Source organism: Notechis scutatus, chromosome Z, assembly GCF_049901735.1.
Source record: "Notechis scutatus isolate UNSWTSFEM ecotype Mainland chromosome Z, rNotScu1.2, whole genome shotgun sequence".
NCBI lineage: Eukaryota > Metazoa > Chordata > Lepidosauria > Squamata > Elapidae > Notechis > Notechis scutatus.
This window is the reverse complement of record NC_142025.1, coordinates 62,527,418-62,551,834: the sequence shown is the minus strand read 5'-3', so window position 1 is coordinate 62,551,834 and position 24,417 is coordinate 62,527,418. Positions and strand designations below refer to the sequence as shown.

General features: G+C 40.6%; 1 protein-coding gene across 4 annotated transcripts in view; it reads right to left on the bottom strand.

Moving 5' to 3' along the window:
• The window catches only part of ITGA9 (integrin subunit alpha 9), a 588,311-nt gene that overhangs the window by 435,382 nt on the left and 128,512 nt on the right, over nt 1-24,417 (bottom strand). For all 4 annotated transcript variants that reach the window (XM_087946920.1, XM_087946922.1, XM_087946923.1 and 1 more), the window contains exon 14: nt 17,708-17,862. In XM_087946920.1, coding sequence (XP_087803046.1) covers nt 17,708-17,862 — 155 coding nt within the window. The remainder of the gene's footprint in view (nt 1-17,707; nt 17,863-24,417) is intronic.

The window sequence follows — 24,417 nt, the reverse complement described above, 5'->3', positions numbered from 1 at the left end:
AGAGATAAGTCACTTCTGTACCAAGTTCACTTCTATGTCCTAGTAACAAATCCCAATTTCAGAAGAACATTTGCAAATCTGGATAAATGCCAACATTCCAGAGCAAACCAGCACAATCGTAAATGCAGCTAATCAGCCATACAAGAGGTCCTCCTTAGTGCTTCAGATTCCTAGTTATATGGATAATAAGAACTGAGAAGTGCAAGTGTTGTGAACTAAAGAAATGTAATTAATAAAGATTCATTTGCCTAGCAGGATCGTAATCCTGCACGTCCTATTGGCCCATATAATGGCAAGTTATGATTGGTTCATTCCGAGCAATCTGACTGGCTGTTGGCGGGCCGCGCCAAGATTCAAACGCTATAACACTATCCATTGGTTATACGGATAGCAGCTTACGCTATAAAAGAGTGACTGCTAGCCGGGGGTTTTTGTCTCTGTTATGCTTATGAATAAAGAGCTGAAGTTCAAGGTTGACAGTCTGGTCTCCGTTCATTAAGCCCATGCCTCAAACTTAACACTGACGACGAAGGTGGGATACGGAGACAAAAAAGCTGACTAAACCCTACAGAGCACCAACCGAAGCACATGGCTGAGAGCGCATCTACATCGGCAGGATGTCAGGTGGCGCTATACCACCCACTCCTTTTGACCCGGAAAGGGAAGACTGGGAGTCGTATATGGATCGGTTTCAAATGTTTCTAGAAACCAACAATTTGAAAGATGCAACACCCGGAAAGAAGCGGGCTGGCCTCAAGGTGAAAAAAAATAAGTGTCAACTGTGTACTGAGAGGGTGGAGTTTCTTGGGTATCTCCTCAATAAACAAGGGATTCACCCCACCGAGACCAAACTCAAAGCAATTAAAAACGCCCCAAGACCTAAAAGTAAGGCTGATCTCCAGGCCTTCTTGGGACTCATTAATTTTTACAACATCTTCTTGCCTCACAAGGCAACAGTAGCTGAACCTTTACATCGACTTCTCGACAAGAAAGCTATTTGGGTTTGGGGTCACAAAGAAGAGCGCTCTTTCAGAAAGGTGAAGGACTTATTAACCTCCGACGCTGTGCTAATGCAGTACAACGAGACTTTGCCGTTAAATATTACGTCTGACGCGTCACCGTTTGGGGTTGGAGCCATTTTGAGCCACGTGTTACCAAACGGGAATGAGGCTCCGATTGCATACTTTTCCCGCAAGTTATCAAAGGCTGAATGAAACTATAGCCAACTTGACAAAGAGGCTCTTGCTATTGTATCGGCCGTGAAGCGGTTTCACGAATATGTTTACGGGCGGCCCTTTACTCTAGTTACAGACCACAAGCCTTTACTTGGCATTTTAGCAGGGGATAATGACTCGCCTAGAATGACTCGCTGGTCAGAATTCCTAGCAGCCTACAACTACGTACTGCAGCATCGCCCGGGGAAAGCCATTCCCCACGCTGACGCTTTGAGCCGTTCCCCACTTCCGGAAACCGTCAGCGACCCAGCTCCGACCCTCACTACGCTGCAAATTGAAACCCTCAACTCGCCGCCACTAACGGCAAGGGATATCGCCGCCGACACAAAACGGGACGCTATCCTCGCAAGAGTTCTCAGTTGGGTCGAACGCGGGTGGCCAGTCGAAGAAACCCCCGCCACTTTTGCACCGTTCAAACACCGGCAAACGGAACTATTTTCCCAGAAGGGCTGCATCCTATGGGGAGATAGAGTCGTCGTACCAGAGAGACTACAGCGACTCGTGTTGCAAACCCTGCACGAAGGACATCCGGGCATCGTCCGCATGAAGGCTCTCGCTCGAAGCTACGCGTGGTGGCCAGGCATCGATAAACAAATTGAAGCCTGGGTAACCACGTGTAGAAACTGCCAAGAAGCCAGCAACGCCCCACCGAGAGCGATTCCCACCGAATGGGAAACTCCTCGAGGCCCGTGGTCCCGCATCCACATTGATTTCGCGGGACCCACTAAAGGACACACTTTTCTCCTAACCGTGGATGCTTACTCCAACTGGCTCGAAATCCACAAGATGAAAAGCACGACTACTGACTCCGTTATTAAAAAACTAGATAGATTATTTGCAACACACGGTTTCCCGGACGTTCTAGTTTCCGACAACGGACCCCAGTTTACTGCTCTCACCTTCGAACAATACTTGGCGGACCGGGGTATCCGCCATGCCTTGACTTCGCCGGCTCACCCTGCGGCAAACGGTAGAGCAGAACGGATGGTCCAATTTGTTAAAAAGACACTACAAAAAATGGATCCGGGGGACATCGACGCTAGATTGAACAAAATACTCTTACTACAACACATTACCCCCCACAGTGTCGCCAACAAGACCCCAGCCGAACTTTTAATGGGGCGGAAGCTTCGCTCCTACCTCGACCGATTACACCCGGCTTATTTGCCAGAGAAACCTTGTGGATCCAGCAGAACGTATCGCCAATTCAAGGTAGGCGACTTGGTCTACGCCAAAAACCTTTCCGGCGAACCGTTGTGGGTCCCAGCCACCGTAGTCTACCTCACTGGCCCTAGATCTTACCGCCTTAAGACGACAGACGGCAAGATGTGGAAACGCCACATAGATCAACTTCGATCTCGCTTACAACCAAATATCCGCAACCCCTCCGACTTCCAAACTCAAGGGGGAGGGAATACCGAGGGGGACGAAGACCGTATAGACGACGACGTAATCGAGGACAGAGGGCCGCTAAACCGAGTACTCACGCCACCCGAAGAAGGTCCGGGATTGGGGGCATCCTCCCCGCAGAGGAACACCGTAGTGGAAACATGCCCGCCCGATCCAGGAATGGACTTAAGGGACCCTGATAGTGCCGAAAACAGCACCGCGGAATCAACCCCGGCGAAGATTTGCCTTGCGTTCCACCGAACCGAACTTTAAACAAAAACCGGTGGAACAGCGAAAATCAAATAGGCAGGTAAAACGACCTGCACACCACGGCCGTCAAACAAAACCCAGGGGGGAGGGGTGTTGTGAACTAAAGAAATGTAATTAATAAAGATTCATTTGCCTAGCAGGATCGTAATCCTGCATGTCCTATTGGCCCATATAATGGCAAGTTATGATTGGTTCATTCCGAGCAATCTGACTGGCTGTTGGCGGGCCGCGCCAAGATTCAAACGCTATAACACTATCCATTGGTTATCCGGATAGCAGCTTACGCTATAAAAGAGTGACTGCTAGCCGGGGGTTTTTGTCTCTGTTATGCTTGTGAATAAAGAGCTGAAGTTCAAGGTTGACAGTCTGGTCTCCGTTCATTAAGCTCATGCCTCAAACTTAACAGCAAGTTTTATTCCTCTTACTCAATATTAACTTCTTACGCACTCATTCTAAGAAGGAAAGGAAGGAAGGAAGGAAGGCAGGCAGGCAGGCTATAATTTCTCTACACATTAGTGGTACAGCCTAAACAAATGTCATCTAGATTTTTTTCCACGTGAAATCTTAAATGCTCAATGTCACCGACTCTATTACATCACCTTTAGACATATCAGCAAAGCTGATATACAGAACACAATTGAATATGAAGATTTCCCTACATTCCCCAAAACTGAGCTGAATAATATAAATTCTAGCACTTCACTAGCACAGTTCCATATGATGTTCCATTCAACATCTTAAAGAGAGACTCAAAAAGTTCCAATAGTAAGAATAAAATTAAATTGCACAACTGTATACATGATATTGGCAACAATCTTTGGTGTCTTTCACACAGATAACATAATTAGAATGCATTCTGGATGATGTAGATTTATTTTAATTAAGTTGGTCGATTTTATCTTATTCTGTTTCCCATTTTAGTCAGGTTCTCATATCATATAATCCATGTCAAATTCTTCCATTGGGGCAGGGGAACAATTATTAAAAGACTACTAATACACATTAGTTTTAAACTCAGCTAACATTCTTCAGACTAGGAGTGGTCAGGTGAAGAAAGAATATGGAAAAGGAAGGAAAATATCCTGAGTGAGCACAAACTGTACTGGACAGATGAAATAATAACATATGCACAACTGTTTGAGACAGAAGCTGAGACTCTGGAGTTCTGCTCTTCATAATGTCATCATTATATAATTGAATAGGAATTACAGGGCAGTGTCAGAGGAGTATCTAACTAGGATCTGGATTTAAATCTACCTTCAGCCAGTCCTTATTTCTAACTTTATTCTACTTTATTTACTACTATGAGACTTAAAGTCTTATTTGGCTATAGAAATAAATATATTTTTATTTATTTATTTATTTTTTATTTATTTATTTATTTGATTTGCCAATTGTTTACAAGATAATAAGTATAAGTGTATACATAGTTGTGAATACATGAAATGGGTACATATAAGAAAAATAAAAGAATAAGAGAAACAATAGGACAGGGACGGTAGGCACGTTGGTGCGCTTATGCACGCCCCTTGAACATGAACATATTTCAAGACCTTCTGGAAATTAATTGCCACTATTGTGCTGCCTGCAGCTTCAGATTTTTATAATGTATTATTTATTAACAAAATGTTTTAATAAAATGCTCAAATAAAATCTAGGTGGCTACCAAGTAAAATTCAAGCATCCTTGAAAATATAACTTCCCCCATGTAATCAGCAGAAGGAAAACATGGAAGAGCCACAACCAAAACAACAGCAGGTAAAAGCTGCCCAGTGTCACCTTGCAACAAGATGGACAGGAAATAAAAGTAATTAATAAATAAAAGAAATCTGAGCCTGAGATAGAACTGTAATCTGAATGTCCCAAACAAAACCCTTCCTCTCTTTATCTTAATCAAAACTAGGAGGGTCTTGTCTGAGATGTTTACCTGAGTGACAGTTCTGACTCAGACTGAGGTTTCTTTTAGCTGCCATTGCCTTGGTTGCAGCTCTTTCTCCTTTAGTTATTCATGCTCCTCTCACATCATCCACTGGAAAAAAGGAAGCATTTTCAGCAAAAGAGTGTGATGCACCTCTCTACACATGGAACATTCTACAATGACTTCTGGCCCATGTTACTCCTACTTTTCAAAAGGACAGACCCTAGATTATTCCACAGGGGATACAAAATGTTTTTGAATAAGAAGGTTCTTAATAAACTTAATGTTCATCATGCTTAGCTTTATAGATAATAATCAGCAATTTTAATGAGCCTGGAAGATTGCTGCGAAGCAATGTAGATGATGTAGAATAGATATATGAACTCATCTATAACAATATAATTAAAGGCAGCTTCACATAAGAGTGAGATGCAACAGTCAAGGCATGTGACATTCAGAGAACTAAGGCTTCCTGGTACAGTTTATCAAATTAATATTATAGAAAAACATTTTCTGAATTGTATTTAACTTTTTTTAAGCTCTTTGAGAAAGCCCTGTATTTGAAACAATATCTCTTGCTACTTCATCTTGCTCTTGCATATTCAAGACTGATTCAACACACTCATCTGGACTTCTGGTCCTTTTTTTCTTCCTTGACAGCATTTGACATACAGTCTTGTGGACATTGGGGACATTGTTTGTTATCATGACTTTTGCTCTGGATAGTAATGGAACTCTAGTTCAAAAATCATGTTAAAAGATGATGTTATCTGACTATATTCCCCCTATTGTTAATATCATACATGGTGGCCTATTTGATGTGCTCCTTGGTTTGGACAGTTGGGACAGAATACCTTGATACAATATGTCTCTGGTTTTCTGGCTTTTTAGAACTGCATAAATAAAGAACTCCTCAATGACAAGCAAACCATGATAATCAACTTCATAAGTAATAAATTGTGCATTACAGGCACCTTACAGAGGGCTATACCATTCTGCTCCCTCCACATGTTAGCGGTCATCATATAATGAGCTGTCAACATGTACTGTGATTCACAATGCAAACAACACCACTTGCAAAAAAAAAAACCCTACAAAATCTATCCAATGTGTGAGGCAACTGGCTATATACAAATTGACTTAGAGAATTGTGACCACAGCCCTCTCATATAGCAAGTCAAAATATCCCTCTAACAACTGTCATAACATGTGCATTAGCTCTCAAATAGAACAGAAAATTATCCAAAAACCACTCCTCTGTAGTCATGGCCACATTCTTTCTGAACAATAGTTGACATTTCCGAATAGGTTCAGTAGTATATTAAACATCTTTCTCCACTTTGTTTTTGGCATGCATGACTAAAAATGTAGAATTACATTCTGACTCACTTTATTCAGGGAGGTCTACGTCAGATCTATTTATATTAGAATTGCCTAAACATCCACATGTTTAGGCTATCAAGCCTGATTTTGATATAAATGTAAACACACATTTTATTATAGTATTAAAATCAATTTATTTTTCTTTCTAAAAAGTGATCAGTGAAATACATCCTTTCTATAGCAGTGTACAGTTGTTTGCTGTTTGCCAGTCTTAATAAAAAGAGCTAATCTTCACTATTAAAAAGCAGTCTGACATTTCAGTTTCTTCATATTCCTATTAAGAATATGGAATCTATACTGCATTCTAACAAAATATGGTGCCTAACTAAACAAAGATATATAGCAGTTTAAAAAATGCAAACTATTTGCATGGACACTATCAATGACCCATTTATTAACATAGCAATAATTATAGTTGCAATAACAATAGCGATCATAATAATCTATGTCTCAATTTAAATTTACCAAAACAAAATGACAGTAAAGGGACACATGGCTTTCATAATTAGAATTTTAAATCATGAAATAAAGAGCCATTTATCAAAATTGATCCCAAATTGTTTCTAGTTTATTGAAGAAGAGGAGAAAGCTTTGTACATTCCAAATTCTCCTTCTAACTATGCAATTTTCAGTGATTTAATCATGCACAGGTAACTTACCATAACAAACTCAATATAACAAGGCCATTTCAGTGTTCTAAATGTTGCAGCAAAAAACTGACATTTCTCAATCAGAGAAATGAGATAGATATTTGTTCAGTTTGCATTTGTATATAGTCATTTATTTATTGCTTTTATATATAAATACAATATTTGGGACTTATTGATATTTGAAAAAGAGGGACAAGACAAGAAAGCAATAAGTGAAGGTTTTGTTAATTATTATAGAATTTTTGGAAGATTTAAACTGGATTTAAAAAGTTTTATTTTCGCAAGGAATTAAATCTGAACTTGATATCAATGTATGTTCTGGAGATGACTACTTGATTGCTAACATATAAAACGTTACTCAAAATGAACCTGGAAAATATGTAAAAGACTGCATGGTAAAATGGACAAAAAAAATGGGTATAATACAGTGGTGGGATTCAATTTTTTTTACTACTGGTTCTGTGGGCGTGGCTTAGTGGGCGTGGCAGGGAAAGGATACTATTAAATCACCATTCCCACCCCACTTCAGGGGAAGGATATTGCAAAATTTCCATTCCCTTCCCCACCCCACTAACCTGTTTTCAGCTCCATTCTCCCGTGCAGGGCAACAAAAGAAGACCCAGCCAATCAGCTGGGACTCCAATCAGCTGGGACTCGGGAGGTATAGAATAAATGGTGGAGGGGCCAGTCAGAGATGGTATTTGCTGGTTCTCTGAACTACTCAAAGTTTCCATTACCGGTTCTCTAGAACTGGTCAGAACCTGCTGAATATCACTTCTGATATAATGTAACATTAGATAAATGGTAAAATGTATGGACTAAAATGTACTTTGAATTATAGTTTGAAAGCATTTTTTTAATAAAATGATGTATCATTGGTATTTGACCACAGATAGAATAGCAAAACTGTATAGAGCAAGAGTGTCAAACTCAAGGCCCATGGGCTGACTCCAGCCTGTGAGGTGCTTAAATCTGGCCCATGAGGCCGGTCTGGGAATAGCACTTTGGGGGCTCCATGCCCCATTTTGGCCGGCAGGGTGCTGGAGGCAGGCCGAAAATGGGACATGGGGGCCTCATGTGGCCCCCACCTCATTTTGGCAGACAGGGTGCTGCAGGTGATCCAGGGTGAAAATTGGGGTGTGGAGGGCCTCACACAGGCCCTGCACATTTTGGCAGGCAGGGTGCTACAGGAAGCATGTGCCCCATCTCCCCCACCCCCGGCCAACCCACGGAGAACTACAATGCTGACCCAGCACTCAAAGAAATGCAGTTTGAGACTTCTAACATGTATCGGAAATCTAATCAGATAACAGATAATCAGAGTTGGAAGGGACCTTGTAGGTCATCTAGTCCAACCCCCTGCCTAACAGGAGACCCAACACACTCTATCTATCTATCTATCTATCTATCTATCTATCTATCTATCTATCTATCTATCTATCTATCTATCTATTCTTAAGTTTTCGCGGGTACTTACATGTATGGTATTCAGCTTTGTTCAGGTATTTTCCCACGTCATTGTAGTTGTGCTTTTAAAATTGTAGCAACATTTCGGCAGAATCTCATCTGCCATCATCAGGCTTCTATATTGTGTTCGTCTGTGAGTCAGACTTTTACAGTGGTTTCAGATTTAAATTTGAGGCTAGCCTACTGCTGTGCCAGAATAGTTTTTTCTTCATCCTGATTGGTTGGGAGTCTTGGTCTGTGTTTATTGGTCTTGGAGTTTGCTGTGTTCTGCTTGATTGGTGTTTCTAATATCTTCTGTTGGTTTTGTGGCTCTTTTTGTGTCTTGATTAGCTGGCAACATTGTGTTCCTGTATTGGAGGCCTTTAGTGCAGCTTGGCTCCGGGTAAATGGACGGCTATCATTTGTTAGGAAGCTAGGTTTCATCTGGGTCCCTGGTTGGGGTGTGTTTGAGCTGGAGGTATCAGGGGGGATCTGTTTGTGCCCAGGTGTTTGCCTGGCTAGTGGTGTGGAGATTTTTTTGTTTGTGAGTGCAGGCTTCCAAATGATTGACAGTCTGGTGGAATCCTCTTTTCTATTCATGCTTTCAGGTCTTTTTTCAATCTCTATGGCTTCTCTGATAATTCTGTGGCTGGGGTTTTCTATAGTGGCTAGGGTTTTGGTGCCATTGAAGTTGATGCTATGACCTGTGGCTTTCATGTGTTGGACTAGTGAGGAAGTGTGTTCCAGCTTTTTTACTGCATTTTTGTGTTCATCCAGGCGGGTACTTATTCTTCTATTGGTCTGTCCAATGTATGTGGCCGGGCATGATGCACAGGGGACTTCGTATATGCCTTGGTTTTCCAGGTCAATTTTATCTTTGGGGTTTCTAAGGATGGCTGCTATTTTTCTGTCTGTTTTGAAGGCAGTCTTGATGTGATGCCTGTGTAGTATCTTACTGATTTTGTCTGTAGTACCTCTTATGTAGGGCAGGACAGCTATTCCATATGTCTGTTCATCTTCTAGGTCTCCATTATGTCTCAGTGTGTTTTTTTGGATCAAGCCGGTGATTTTGCTTTTGTGGAAGCCGTTGGTTGTCAGTACTTTAGTCAGGGTGCATAGTTCAGTCTTTATGTGTGTCTTGTCTGCCAGGCGTTTGGTTCTGGCGATTAGTGTTTTGGCCACGGAGTTTATCTGTGCTGGGTGGTGGTGGAATTGGGCGTTGAGGTAGCGGTTAGTGTGTGTTTTCTTCTGGTATACAGTGTGTCCTAGTGTGCCATCTGTTTTTTTGTAGATTAGTACATCTAGGAATGGTAGTTGTTTGTTTGTTTCCGTTTCCATGGTGAACTTGATTTTGGGGTCTGTGCTGTTTAGGTGTGTTAGGAAATTGTTTAGGTTTTCTTTTCCATGGGGCCAAATCACGAATGTGTCATCGATGTATCTTAACCATAGTTTGGGTTTGTGGGTGGCATTAGCCAGGGCTCTGGATTCGAATTCTTCCATGAACAGGTTTGCAATGACGGGTGACAGTGGTGATCCCATAGGGGCTCCTTCAATTTGCTTGTATCTTTGTCCTTTGTATATGAAATATGTGTTGGTTAAGCAGTGTTCTGTTAGTTCCATGAGGTGTTTAGCTGGTTGGTATTTATTTTTGATGATTTCAAGAGTTTCTTTTATCGGGACTTGAGTGAATAGTGAAACCATGTTGAAACTTACAAGCAGATCTTCTTGCTCCACGTGTAGATCTTTGATCATTTCCAAGAAGTGGTATGAGTTTTGTACATGTGAAGCTGCTGTTTCAGCATGGGGCTGTAGCTGTTTTGCTAAGTGTTTAGCTAGGTTTTGTAGTGGTGCTCTTCTTTAGCTAGGTTTTGTAGTGGTGCACCACCATACGGCCTCCCAAAAATACACAAAGAAGGCATACCTCTCAGACCCATAGTCAGCTGACTATGGGTCTGAGATGTATGCCTTCTTTGTGTATTTTTGGGAGGCCATATAGTTTGGGGCATCTGGAAGATTTTTCTCTTGGGATGATCGTCTGTTGGATCTCTTTGCTCATGTGACTGGTTATAATTTTCTTCTTGGTTAATTTTTCAGGTTTTGTGGTTGGGTCCGTATTTATGGGTTTGTATGTGGAGTCTTGGAGTAGGTCTGTCAATTTTGTTTCATAGTCTTTTCTATCCATTACTACTGTGGCATTCCCTTTGTCTGCTGGAAGTATGATTATGCTGCTATCTTTTTTCAGGGCTTGCAGCGCCTTTAGTTCTTCTTTCTGCAAGTTGCTTTTGGGTGGTTTGCTTGTGCATAGGATGTTAGTAACTTGGTGTCTTATTCTATCAGCTTCATCTGTATTTAATTTAGTTAGGCTGGATTCTACTGCACATATGATGGATTCTGTGGGGATTGTTTTGGGTGCTATAGCATAATTGAATCCTTTGGTTAGGACATCTGTTTCTGTTTGGTGAGTTCTCTGTTGGAAACGTTATATACTAATTGTTTCAGGTGTTGTGAGTTGTTGGGGGCTTTCTTGTCATGTTCTAATTTCTTTAGTTTCTTCAAGAGTATGTCATTTTTGTGGAACAGCTTGGGTGTTTTATCTCTTTTATTTGCTGTCTCTGTTGTCAATGTCTCTGTTTTAAGTCCTTTTATGTCTTTTGACAATGGTCCTTGTTCTTCATATTCATCAAGGCTGTTATTTTCCTCTTTTAATTCATCCTCTCTGAGCTTCCTTTGTTTTCCTGTGAGCTGTGACGCCATTACCTTACTCAGCATTATCTCCACCAGTCTCATTTTGTCTTTGAACATCTCTCTCTTAGTTTGGAGCTCCGATTTAAATTCTTTGCTTATTTCTTCCATTTCTTTGGTCTATTAAGTTATTCTTTATTTTATTAAAGGTCAAGTTTTTCTGTTATATTCCTTGTCAAAAGTCTCCATTTATCTCACTTTCTCTTTCTTCTGTTTTCTTATCTCAATCAACCTCCAACAATCCCAAAATATTACATTCTTTTATATTTTACTGTAATCCCCCCTTCTTTTTTATAAGTTTCCGGGGATCTTGTTTATACAACCAATAATTTTCCATAGAAACATAAAAGAAGGAAATCTTTAACCCTTAGGTGGTGCTCTATATCACTTTCTTCTTAGAATTCTTTTATTTTAAATCACTTTTCCGTAGTATTAATATTTAATTTTATCACTTCCAAATAAGTCCAGCATTTTATCTAATGCCTGATTAATGTCCAATTCTATATGTTGTTCCAAATTTAGTCTCTAATTATATATAATTCTTTTATTTCTAGTTTTTTCTTTATCTTATATTTTCCTCTTATTTCTCGTTCGCCACTACCAAAAAACCAGGTTTTTTTTTCAGAAAAACAGGAAGTGACAAAACGGGGCTAGATTTCGGCCTACAAAGCTTGTAGAAGCCTGAAGAAGCCTTCCTCGAGCCTTTGGGAGGCCGAAAAAGGCCTCAAACCTGCGGAAAATCAGCTGTGAGATGCAGTCCAGGTAAGGGGGCGGTGGGTTGGGGTGGGATTGCATGTGAATGTGTAGGGGGTGTGGGGGGCACACATTGCCTTCTGGGTGCTGGCACGCAAGCACTAGCATGCAAGCACACACAAAATTTTTGGCACAGGAGCCCAAAAAGGTTAGCCACCACTGGACTAGACAGCTTTATAAGGGAGAGGAAACCATTTGTGGACTTTCTAACTTTTAAATACAAACACAAATAACAGGGATTTGAAGAGTAGTATAATATTTGTTATTTTATTTTATTTTATTTTTTTATACGTTAGATGTTGGGTCTATTTGATTATTTAGAAATTTCCTCATCTGCAATATTTTTATATAATATATTTTCTTCTTAAATAAGGATAAGAAAGTTGATAACTATGTGCAGGCTTTTTTTATTTTTATTTACAGCATCCAGCCAGGACAGATTTTTTTTTCTATGTTTAGTGTTGGATTTATTTGATATTTGGATCATTTTTTTCTTTTTCCTCACCTTTTTTGTACATGATTTTCTTTCTTTCTTTTGTTGTTACTGTTGGGTGTATTTTTCCTGATTTTTTCCTGTTTTGTATTTTATTCCCATTGATAAAATAGAAATAAATATATATTAAAAAACAGATATCTAAATGAAATGAATGAAAATAATATAGATCATGATATTGGGCAAAACTAGGAACAAAATGAAGGTATTAGAATGAATGAATATGCACACACATACCAAACATTTCAATTAATGAAAACTCAATGAAAAACAAATGTCATTGATTCATTCATGTGCACACTATCCACACCCTGTCTTAAACTTCTGCTCCTCACTCTTTGTTAGGCTACTCTGAAAAGTGCATTAAAATTTGGAGTCAGCATGAACTGCATCAGTCAAACTGCTAACCAAAGTATAGTTTGGTTATTTAATTTCAAAATCTCTACTATATCATTAATTATAAATGTTGAAAAAGAAACACCTTTAAATATAATGTGTGTGTGTGTGTGTGTGTGTGTGTGTGTGTATATAACTTTTAATTTGTGCCAGTGTACTTACAGTAAAAAAATAACAATGAAAGTTATCTTATCCTATCTTCCTTGTTTCCTTCCCAACCCCATTCCTCCCCACACCCTATTGTTGGCTTCCCAGCCAAGTACTTACCAGGTCTGATCCTATTTAGCTCTCTAAAATCAGCCTACTGAAATAAATACCAAACTAAACTGCCAAATAATTTACCTACCATCACTATCTTGCACCTGATTTCAATGTAAACAGCCAATCTGCAGTATAACTAAATTTTGCTAGACATCTGCTGCATGTTATTGTCTCTTCCTTGATAATCTAGTCTTAGCTGGGCAAAACATATTAGACATTTGGAATCACTGGTGAGAGCAGCTCAGCACGGAGAAAATTTGCATATTCCCCATATTCCTCTCTCCGCGAGCAGCCTCATCCCCTCCTCCTCATTTGTGAAGCATGCTAAGTTTAAAGGTACTGCGAGAGTCTGCTTGTGGAGAGAGGAATATGGGGACATGTACAACTTTTCTCCATGCCAAGAGGGCATCTCTCTCTCTTGCCTCCACTCTTGGTGCAGAAAAAAGTCAGCGGGAGCAGCAGTTGAGGTGGTCGGTCACCCAACCCAGGGCTCACGCTCACCATACCTCCAGGGGATGGGGGATGCAGCATCAGCGAGGCAGCAATGGTGATGGCGGCAAGAAAGGCAACAGCAATTCTGGTGGCATCAGGACTTCTGGGACCGGCTCCCCCACCACCACCTGTCAGCTCTTCCAGTGGCCACACATGGTACATTGGGGCTCCCAGACTCTGCTCCCCACAGCCGGCGTCAGCTGTCCCAGACTCAATCAAGGGGTGCCTTGCTGACATGAGCCTCTCCACATGTGCTCCTGCTGCTCTTGCTGGAAGAACGACAGGGTCTTTCATGGCCCAGCGAAAAGCCTGTAAGTCCCTCTCCCATCAGGAAATGGCTCCGGTTGGCAGAGAAGCAGCCAGGTTGAATCCAGTTTCTCTCTGCCGCCTGGAGCCATTTCCTGATGGGAGGGGGACTTGCAAGCTTTTTGCTGTGTCAGGAAAGACTCTCTCATCTCCCAACTAAAGCAGCAGGGGAGAGAAGCAGCTGATGACTTGGCCTGAGCCAACACAAGCCTCACCATGTGTTCTTCTGCTGCTCTTGCTGGGAAAATGACAGAGTCTTTCTTGGCCCAGCAAAAAGCCTGCAAATCCCCCTCCCATCGGGAAATGGCTCCAGGCGGCAGAGAGAAACAGGATTCAACTTGACTGCTTCTCTGCCACCCGGAGCCATTTCCCGATGGGAGGGAGATTTGCAGGCTAAATTTCTCTGTGCCAGGAAAGACTCTTTCACTCTGCCAGCTAGAACAGCAGGGGACAGAGGCAGCCGCTGACCTGACTGGAGATGACACACAGCTGCTCCATGTGTTCTCCAGCTAAGGCAAGTAGTGGTGATGGTGGGGAAAGGCGACTGGTGTTGGCAGCAAAAGTCAAGTGGGGGAGAAGAGGCAAAAGGCAGGGGTGGGGGAAGGCAACCGGTGGTGGCAGATAGGCGACCGGAGCTTGCAGAGTCTCACTCAACCAGGGAGATCAGATCAAGCAGGGCCGCAGCAGAAGGCAGGTAGTAATGGCTGGCCTGGCAGGTGGGCAAAAGCAGGCTGCAGGCAGTGATGTCATGCATGCGTGATAAGGACTGATTGGGCATGGAGGGGAGGGGTGGGTGGAGAGGGGCAGGGCCAGCCAGTGGCGTGATTTGCCGATTCTCTGAACTGCACAGAATCATAACGACTGGTTCTATAGAACCGGTCCAAACCGGTAGAATCCCACCCCTGGGTGTATATCTTTACAATACATTGGGATTTTTCTGCAAGTCCACCACATATAGAATGTAGAATGTTTCTTTTATCTCAGGCAAATGATATTTTGGAGTAAATTTTATAGATATGTTCCACAGTTCTTCTCATAAGTATGTTGGCATTGTTGCTTTAGAGTTTTCATCCAATTTATCATACATGCTTTTTTTGTTCTCTTTATATCATATCTAAGCAAGTGTGTGTGTGTGTGTGTGTGTGTGTGTGTATTCGTAGATTTTCACGGGTACAGGTATGCAGGTCTTGGTGTGTTCGGGTCTTTTCCCATGTAAGATTGAGAGTATCTTGGTGATGTTTTGACGAGGTCCCACTCTCCATCTTCAGGCTGGTGCTTTCGGCTTCGTGCTTGTGCGAGCAAAGCATGATCAGAGCTGCCGTCTCTCTATAAATACTGGTGGGTAGGTTGGCTGTGTTGTTATTTCCATCAACCAATCAAGAATAACAACACAGCCAACCTCTCCACCAGTATTTATAGAGAGACGGCAGCTACAATCACGCTTTGCTCACACAAGCATGAAGCCGAAAGTACTAGCCTGAAGATGGCGAGTGGGACCTTGTCGAAAGGTCGCCAAGATACTCTCAATCTTACACAGGAAAAGACCCGAACACGCCAAGACCACACATACATACATACATACACACATACATACATACATACACACACACACATATATATATCCTAATTGACAAAAATTCTGCCATTTTTCTTAATGTTTCTCCCTCCATATACATTGAAGCAGTTCAAACTCTAATTTTAGTGATATCACAAGTAGCCAGAAGTATGTCCTTCCTTTGTTTTGAACTAGAATGATGCAAAGCAAAGACCCGAATGTGGATTTGTTTATATAAACTACTGGCTTGAATTAAGACATCTTATTGGAACCAATCAAATAAGATGAGATCTTATTAAATTAAGCCAATAGTTTGTCTAAACAGATAAACAGATAATCAGAGTTGGAAGGGACCTTGTAGGTCATCTAGTCCAACCCCCCAGCCAAGCAGGAGACCCTACACCATTTCTGACAAATGGCAGTCCAATCTCTTCTTGAAAGTCTCAAGTGATGGCACTCCCACAACTTCCGAGGGCAAGGTTGATTGTTCTCACTGTCAGAAGGTTTCTAGTTATTTCCAGGTTAAATCTTTCCTTGTTCAGTTTCCATCCATTATTCCTTGTCTGGCCTACAGGCGCTTTAGAAAATAGGTTGACCCCTTCTTCTAAGTGGCAGCCCCTCAAATATTGGAAGACCGCTATCATGTCTCCCCTGGTCCTTCTCTTGACTAGACTAGCCAAGCCAGTTCCAGCAACTGTTCATCGTATGTTTTAGTCTCCAGTCCCTTAATCATCATGGTTGCTCTTCTCTGCACTCTTTCTAGAGTATCAACATCTTATTTTATAATGTGGTGACCAAAACTGGATGCAGTACTCTAGGTGTGGTCTTACTAAGGCTTTATAGAGTGGTATTAGTACTTCCCTTGATCTTGATTGTATCCCTCGGTTAATACAACTTAGGACTGCATTAGCTTTTTTGGCTGCTGCTGCACACTGCTGTCTCATATTTAGCTGGTTGTCTACTAAGACTCCAAGATTCCTCTCACAGTTACTGCTATTGAGCCTGGTTTCATCCAGTCTATATGTGTACTTTTGGTTTTTCTTGCCCAAGTGTAGGACTTTACTTTTCTCTACATTGAATTTCATTTTGTTAGATACAACCCAGTGTCCTAGTCTGTCAAGATCCATCTGGATCTTGAGCCTATCTTCTTGGGTGTTAGCTATTCCTGCCAGCTTAGTATCATCTGCAAATTTGGTAAGTTCCCCTTCTATTCCCTCATCTAAGTCGTTAATGAAGATATTGAAGAGTACTGGTCCTAAGACAGAACCTTGTGGCACCCCACTGCTTACTTCCCTCCATGTAGACTTAGACCCATTAAGGACTACTCATTGAGTACACTTTGCCAGCCAGTTGCGAGTCCATCTAGTGGTGGTGCTATCTATTCCACTTTTTTCTAGCTTACTAAGAAGTAGGTTGTGGTCTACTTTGTCGAATGCCTTGCTGAAATCTAAATATATTATGTCCACAGTATTTTGCTGCTCTACTAATTTAGTCATTGTGTTGAAGAATGAAATAAGATTGGTTTGGCATGATCTGTTCTTAACAAACCCATGCTGACTGCTAGTTATTCTTTACTTGTTTCTAGATGTTGGCAGATCTGGTTTTTTTATTATCTTTTCCAATATCCTCCCGGGTATTGATGTTAGGCTGATTGGTCTAGAGTTTCCTGGGTCTGTTTTTTTTCTTTTTTTGAAGATGGGAACCACATCAGCTCTTTTCCAGTCCTCTGGTAGTTCCCCGGTGCTCCAGGATTTTTGAAAGATATGGTGCAGTGGTTCTAAGATGACCTCTGCCAGCTCCTTTAAAACCCTGGGATGTCTGATAGCCAATACTTTGCCTGATATAGACAAATTTGACTCTTCATAAAAACAAGCCTTAAATGGAAAATGGAGGTTCACTGATTCTAATAGTGATCCATTGTTTTCACTTAATATTAAGATTTTAAAGAAAAAAACATATAATCAAATGGTGCCTGATCTGTATAGGTAAGTAAAGTACTCCAACTCAGGTTACTGAATCAGGTACTTAAAATGATAAGTTATTTGCTAATTCTCTTAAATACTGTACACTTCAGAGCTAGCAAGATTTGATGCTCACTCATCACCTATTTTACAAAGAAGGTATGACAAAATACTACAGATTTGGTATGGGTACCATTTTTACAATACTCTGACTAAATATAATAACTTGGCAAAAGTTTCCAAAACGTTCAGACCCTTCTACTTAAACATGCCTCAAAAGATATAACATACCAATGAGTTATTATATAAATCAGGCATGAAGGCAATAATTTGTTCCTCTTCTTGAATTAACCATAGTATATTTAATTAACTGGTTACTGTCCATAAAGTATTCTTCCTAGTATATGAATATTGCTTTAGAATTGTAAAAACAAGAGTTATCAAAGCAGTAGCTCACCTATCAGTCCTGGAACATGTTTGCCTTTGAAACTAAAGCAGGCAGTGACATTTAGACAATTCACTTCTTGTAAACCATCATGACACTGAGGAGCTGTGATGTCAATGGATGCTGGCAGGAAAATTGAAATATCCAAGGTAATGACAGGCCGTGATCTTAAAACAATAAGAAAAAAAAAGACACATTATTTTCCATACTATTATAAATCTTTTTAATATTAGGGGAAAGTAGTTCCTATCTAATTAACTTAAGAGAACTCTTAAACTTGCTTAGGATATCAGCTTTAATATTAGTACTGGAAATAATCAATTATTCCCCAAATATTTCAACCCCAAAACAAATACTTTTCCTATAATAATTAGAAAAGGAGGAGGGGGAGGGAAGGGGAGGACAGGACAGTTATACACCATTATCATTAAGATGCATTACTGGAATAAAACAATTCAAATAATGCAATATCCTTTTCTTTTCTTTTTTAACAAGTTTTATTCAATTTTTCCAAAACAACATAAAAAAGAGCTCTTTTCAGTGTACAACATAATTCCGAGTCACCACTTTTACATGTGAATATGACAGTAATTATATATTCATTTTTACATTCAACATCCTGTCTTGTTCATTTTTAACTTAATTCTATTATTACTTCTTCATTTCAACTTTTACATAAGAAAAGGAACAAACACTTTAATTCTGTTAAGTGATATTACTTTCATTCTAAACATCTTCTCAGTTCATTTCCATTTATTTCAAATGTATTTCTTAAGCATTAACGTTTCTTTTAAGTGTAGCCTTTTCCAAAGTACTCTTTTCTCATTTAAATCAGTTCCCATATCTTCATACTTATTCCCTTTTAATTCTTTTATCTTGTCAAATTGAACCCCAAAGATAAAATTGACCTGGAAAACCAAGGCATATACGAAGTCTCCTGTGCATCATGCCCTGCCACATACATTGGACAGACCAATAGAAGAATAAGTACCCGCCTAGGTGAACACAAAAATGCAGTAAAAAAGCTGGAACAAAACTTCCTCACTAGTCCAACACATGAAAGCCACAGGTCATAGCATCGACTTCAATGACACCAAAACCCTAGCCACTATAGAAAACCCCAGCTACAGAATTATCAGAGAAGCCATAGAGATTGAAAAAAGACCTGAAAGCATGAATAGAAGAGATGACTCCACCAGATTGTCCATTATCTGGAAGCCTGCACTCTCAAACAAAAAAATCTCCACACCACAAGCCAGGCAAATACCTGGGCACAAACAGACTCCCCCTGATACCTCCAGCTCAAACACACCCCAACCAGGGACCCAGATGAAACCTAGCTTCCTAATAAATGATAGCCGTCCGTTTACTCGGAGCCAAGCCGCACTAAAAGCCTCCAATACAGGAAACACAATGTTGCCAGCCAATCAAGACAAAAAAAGCTACAAAACAGACAGAAGATATTAGAAACAACAATCAATCAGAACACAGCAAACTCCAAGACCAATAAACACAGACCAAGACTCCCAACCAATCAGGATGAAGAAAAAACCATTCTGGCACAGCGTAGGCTAGCACCAAATTTAAAACAGAAACGGTTGTGAAAGTCTGACTCACACACGAACACTATACAGAAGCCTGATGATGGCAGATGAGATTCTGCCGAAACGTTGCTACAACTTTAAAAGCACAACTTTTAGGACGTGGGAAAATACCCGAACAAAGCTGAATACCATATATGTGTGTGTGTGCACGTGTGTGTGTGTGTGTGTGTGTGTGTGTGTGTGTGTGTATAACAGACCTATGGAACAGCTGTCCTGCCCTACATAAGAGGTACTACAGACAAAATTAGTAAGGTACTACACAGACATCACATCAGGACTGCCTTCAAAACAGACAGAAAAATAGCAGCCATCCTTAGCAACCCCAAAGATAAAATTGACCTGGAAAACCAAGGCATATACGAAGTCCCCTGTGCATCATGCCCGGCCACATACATTGGACAGACCAATAGAAGAATAAGTACCCGCCTGGATGAACACAAAAATGCAGTCAAAAAGCTGGAACACACTTCCTCACTAGTCCAACACATGGAAGCTACAGGTCATAGCATCAACTTCAATGGCACCAAAACCTTGGCCACTATGGAAAACCCTAGCCACAGAGTCATCAGAGAAGCCATAGAGATTGAAAAAAGACCAGAAAGCATGAACAGAAGAGATGATTCCACCAGGCTGTCAATCATTTGGAAGCCTGCACTCACAAACAAAAAATATCCACACCACAAGCCAGGCAAACACCTGGGCACAAACAGATCCCCCTGATACCTCCAGCTCAAACACACCCCAACCAGGCACCCAGATGAAACCCAGCTTCCTAACTAATGATAGCCGTCCATTTACCCGAAGCCAAGCTGCACTAAAGGCCTCCATTAAAGTAACACAATGCTGCCAGCCAATCAAGATACAAAAAGAGCCTAAAAACAGACAGAAGATATCAGAGACACCCATCAAGCAGAACACAGCAAACTCCGAGACCAATAAACACAGACCAAGACTCCCAACCAATCAGGATGAAGAAAAAACCATTCTGGCAAAGCAATAGGCTGCCCCAAATTTAAATCTGAAACCACTGTAAAAGTCTGACCCACAGACGGACACAATACAGAAGCCTGATGATGGCAGATGAGATTCTGCTGAAACGTTGCTACAACTTTAAAAGAACTACAATGACGTGGAAAATACCCGAACCAAGCCGAACACCATACATGTAAGTACCGCGAAAACTTAAGAAAACAAATATCAAACCTCTACGGGAGGAAATAAACAGCCAGATCAAAACCTACGAGAAACTGGAAATTAAAAGAGCAGGAATACTATGTGACCTCCAATTCCTACGCAGCTGCAGAGACAACAATACTACACCAACCTGCTTCAAATTAACATTTCATCAAAGCACAGCAGCCACTAAACGTATCCTGAAAAGAACTGAAATGGCTTTACTACGGAACGAGCTCCACAGTAAGAGATTCCGATTAGATCAGTTAAACAAAGATTTGCTAGCACTACACCTGGAACTGAGCAGCAAAATCCACCCTCTACTTTGGGACAAGATAAAACAACTTACAACTTGGAGAGCTGATTCTGAAGGCATTTACAAACAGGAAAAATTATTGAAAAAATTAAAGAAATTAGAACATGACAAGAAAACCCCAACAACTCACAACAACACCTGAAACAATTAGTGCACAACGTTTCCAACAGAGAACTCACCAAAACAGAAACAGATGTTCTAACCAAAGGATTCAATTATGCTATAGCACCCCAAAAAATCCCCACAGAATCCATCATATGTGCAGTAGAATCCAGCCTAACTAAATTAAATACAGATGAAGCTGATAAAATAAGACACCAAGTTACCAATATCCTATGCACAAGCAAGCCACCCAAAAGCAACTTACAGAAAAATGAAATTAAAGCACTACAAACCCTGAAAAGAGATAGCAGCATAATCATCCTCCCAGCAGACAAAGGAAATGCCACTGTAGTAATGGACAGAAAAGACTACGAAACAAAATTGACAGACCTACTCCAAGACTCCACATACAAACCCATAAACACAGACCCAACCACATATCTGGAAAAATTAACCAAGAAGAAAATTATAACCAGCCACATAAGCAAAGAGATCCAACACACGATTATACCCAGAGAGAAATCTTCCAGATGCCCCAAACTATACGGCCTCCCAAAAATACACAAAGAAGGCATACCTCTCAGACCCATAGTCAGCTCCAGAGGAGCACCACTACAAAACCTAGCCAAATACCTAGCAAAGCAGCTACAGCCCCATGCTGAAACAGCAGCTTCACATGTACAAAACTCATACCACTTCTTGGAAATGATCAAAGATCTACACGTGGAGCAAGAAGATCTGCTTGTAAGTTTTGACGTGGTTTCCTATTCACTCAAGTCCCGATAAAAGAGACCCTTGAAATCATCAAAATAAATACCAACCAGCCAAACACCTCATGGAACTAACAGAACACTGCTTAACCAACACATATTTCATATACAAAGGACAAAGATACAAACAAATAGAAGGAGCCCCCATGGGATCACCACTGTCACCTGTCATTGCTAACCTGTTCATGGAAGAATTCGAATCCAGAGCCCTGGCCAATGCCATCCTCAAACCCAAACTATGGTTAAGATACATCGATGACACATTCGTGATTTGGCCCCATGGACAAGAAAACCTAAACAATTTCCTAACACACCTAAACAGCGCACACCCCAAAATCAAGTTCACCATGGAAACAGAAACAAACAAACAACTACCATTCCTAGATGTACTAATCTACAAAAAACAGATGGCACACTAGGACACACCATATACCAGAAGAAAACACACACCAACCGCTACCTCAACGCCCAATCCCACCACCACCCAGCACAGATAAACTCCGTGGCTAAAACACTAATTACCAGAACCAAACGCCTGGCAGACAAGACACACATTAAGGCTGAACTATGCACCCTGACTAAAGTACTGACAGCCAACGGCTTCCACAAAAGCAAAATCACCAGCTTGATCCACAAAAACACACTGAAACATAATAGAGACCCAGAAGATGAACAGACCTATGGAACAGCTGTCCTGCCCTACATAAGAGGTACTACAGACAAAATTAGTAAGGTACTACACAGACATCACATCAGGACTGCCTTCAAAACAGACAGAAAAATAGCAGCCATCCTTAGCAACCCCAAAGATAAAATTGACCTGGAAAACCAAGGCATATACGAAGTCCCCTGTGCATCATGCCCGGCCACATACATTGGACAGACCAATAGAAGAATAAGTACCCGCCTGGATGAACACAAAAATGCAGTCAAAAAGCTGGAACACACTTCCTCACTAGTCCAACACATGGAAGCTACAGGTCATAGCATCAACTTCAATGGCACCAAAACCTTGGCCACTATGGAAAACCCTAGCCACAGAGTCATCAGAGAAGCCATAGAGATTGAAAAAGACCAGAAAGCATGAACAGAAGAGATGATTCCACCAGGCTGTCAATCATTTGGAAGCCTGCACTCACAAACAAAAAAAATATCCACACCACAAGCCAGGCAAACACCTGGGCACAAACAGATCCCCCTGATACCTCCAGCTCAAACACACCCCAACCAGGCACCCAGATGAAACCCAGCTTCCTAACTAATGATAGCCGTCCATTTACCCGAAGCCAAGCTGCACTAAAGGCCTCCATTAAAGTAACACAATGCTGCCAGCCAATCAAGATACAAAAAGAGCCTAAAAACAGACAGAAGATATCAGAGACACCCATCAAGCAGAACACAGCAAACTCCGAGACCAATAAACACAGACCAAGACTCCCAACCAATCAGGATGAAGAAAAAACCATTCTGGCAAAGCAATAGGCTGCCCCAAATTTAAATCTGAAACCACTGTAAAAGTCTGACCCACAGATGGACACAATACAGAAGCCTGATGATGGCAGATGAGATTCTGCTGAAACGTTGCTACAACTTTAAAAGAACTACAATGACGTGGGAAAATACCCGAACCAAGCCGAACACCATATATATATATATATATATATATACACTTCAGCTTTGTTCGGTATTTCACTCATAGTAGTGGTGCTTTTAAAGTTGTAGCAACGCTTCAGCAGAATCTCATCTGCCATCATCAGGCTTCTGTACAGAAAATGAGATTCTGCTGAAACGTTGCTACAACTTTAAAAGCACCACTACTATGACGTGGGAAAATACCCGAACAAAGCTGAAGACCATACATGTAAGTACCATGAAAACTTAAGAAAACAAATATATATATATATATATATATATATATATATATATATATATATATATATATATATATATATATATATATATATATATATATATATATATATATATATATATATTTCCTTCCCCTTTTACTTTTCTGCTGTTCTTTTCTGTCTTTCCGATTTTTACAAGTATTCTCCATTTTAGTTACTTTTTTGAATCTCCCATTTTTAACCCCCCTTCTTTTTCCTCTTCTTTGTAGTGTTCTTTGTGTTGATTGTCTATTTAAGATGGCTTCTTCTTGAACTAACTCCTCCTTCTTTGAGGTTTCTTCTTCATATTCTTCAATCACCATTTTCATAGCTTTTAACTCAGAGGCAAGTGATTCACCTCTTGCATGTAGTAGTTCTTTCAAATTTTTAAGTTCCATTTTTAGATTCCACAGAGATATCATCGTTGCGCACTCTGCTATCTTATAGTCATTAAAATCCACAAATCATCTTCTCTTTTTCTTTTTTCTTTTTCAAACTTTCTAGATTGTCAACTATTCCAGAACTGGGTTTATAGCAAAATCACCAATCAGTCCAACAATCCATATTTTTTCTTTTATTCTAATTCAATTTTCACTTTTTAGGGTACTTGTTATATTGTTTCAATATTTCCTTTTCATTGTATCAAATCCGATTCATAGAGAAATAGGAACTTTCCCATTTTCAGCTTAAATTTTTGTCCACCAGATGGCACTCTCCGTTATACAATGTCCTCACCTCCCCCCATTTTATTGTTCAGGGCTTTCCAAGCCTCGATATTCTAAACCAATCAAATCTTCAATTTAAATAGTTTTCCCTTCTTTTTAAAAACTCCTAAGTCCAGCTTTAAATTGTGCCTGTTTGTTGCCAA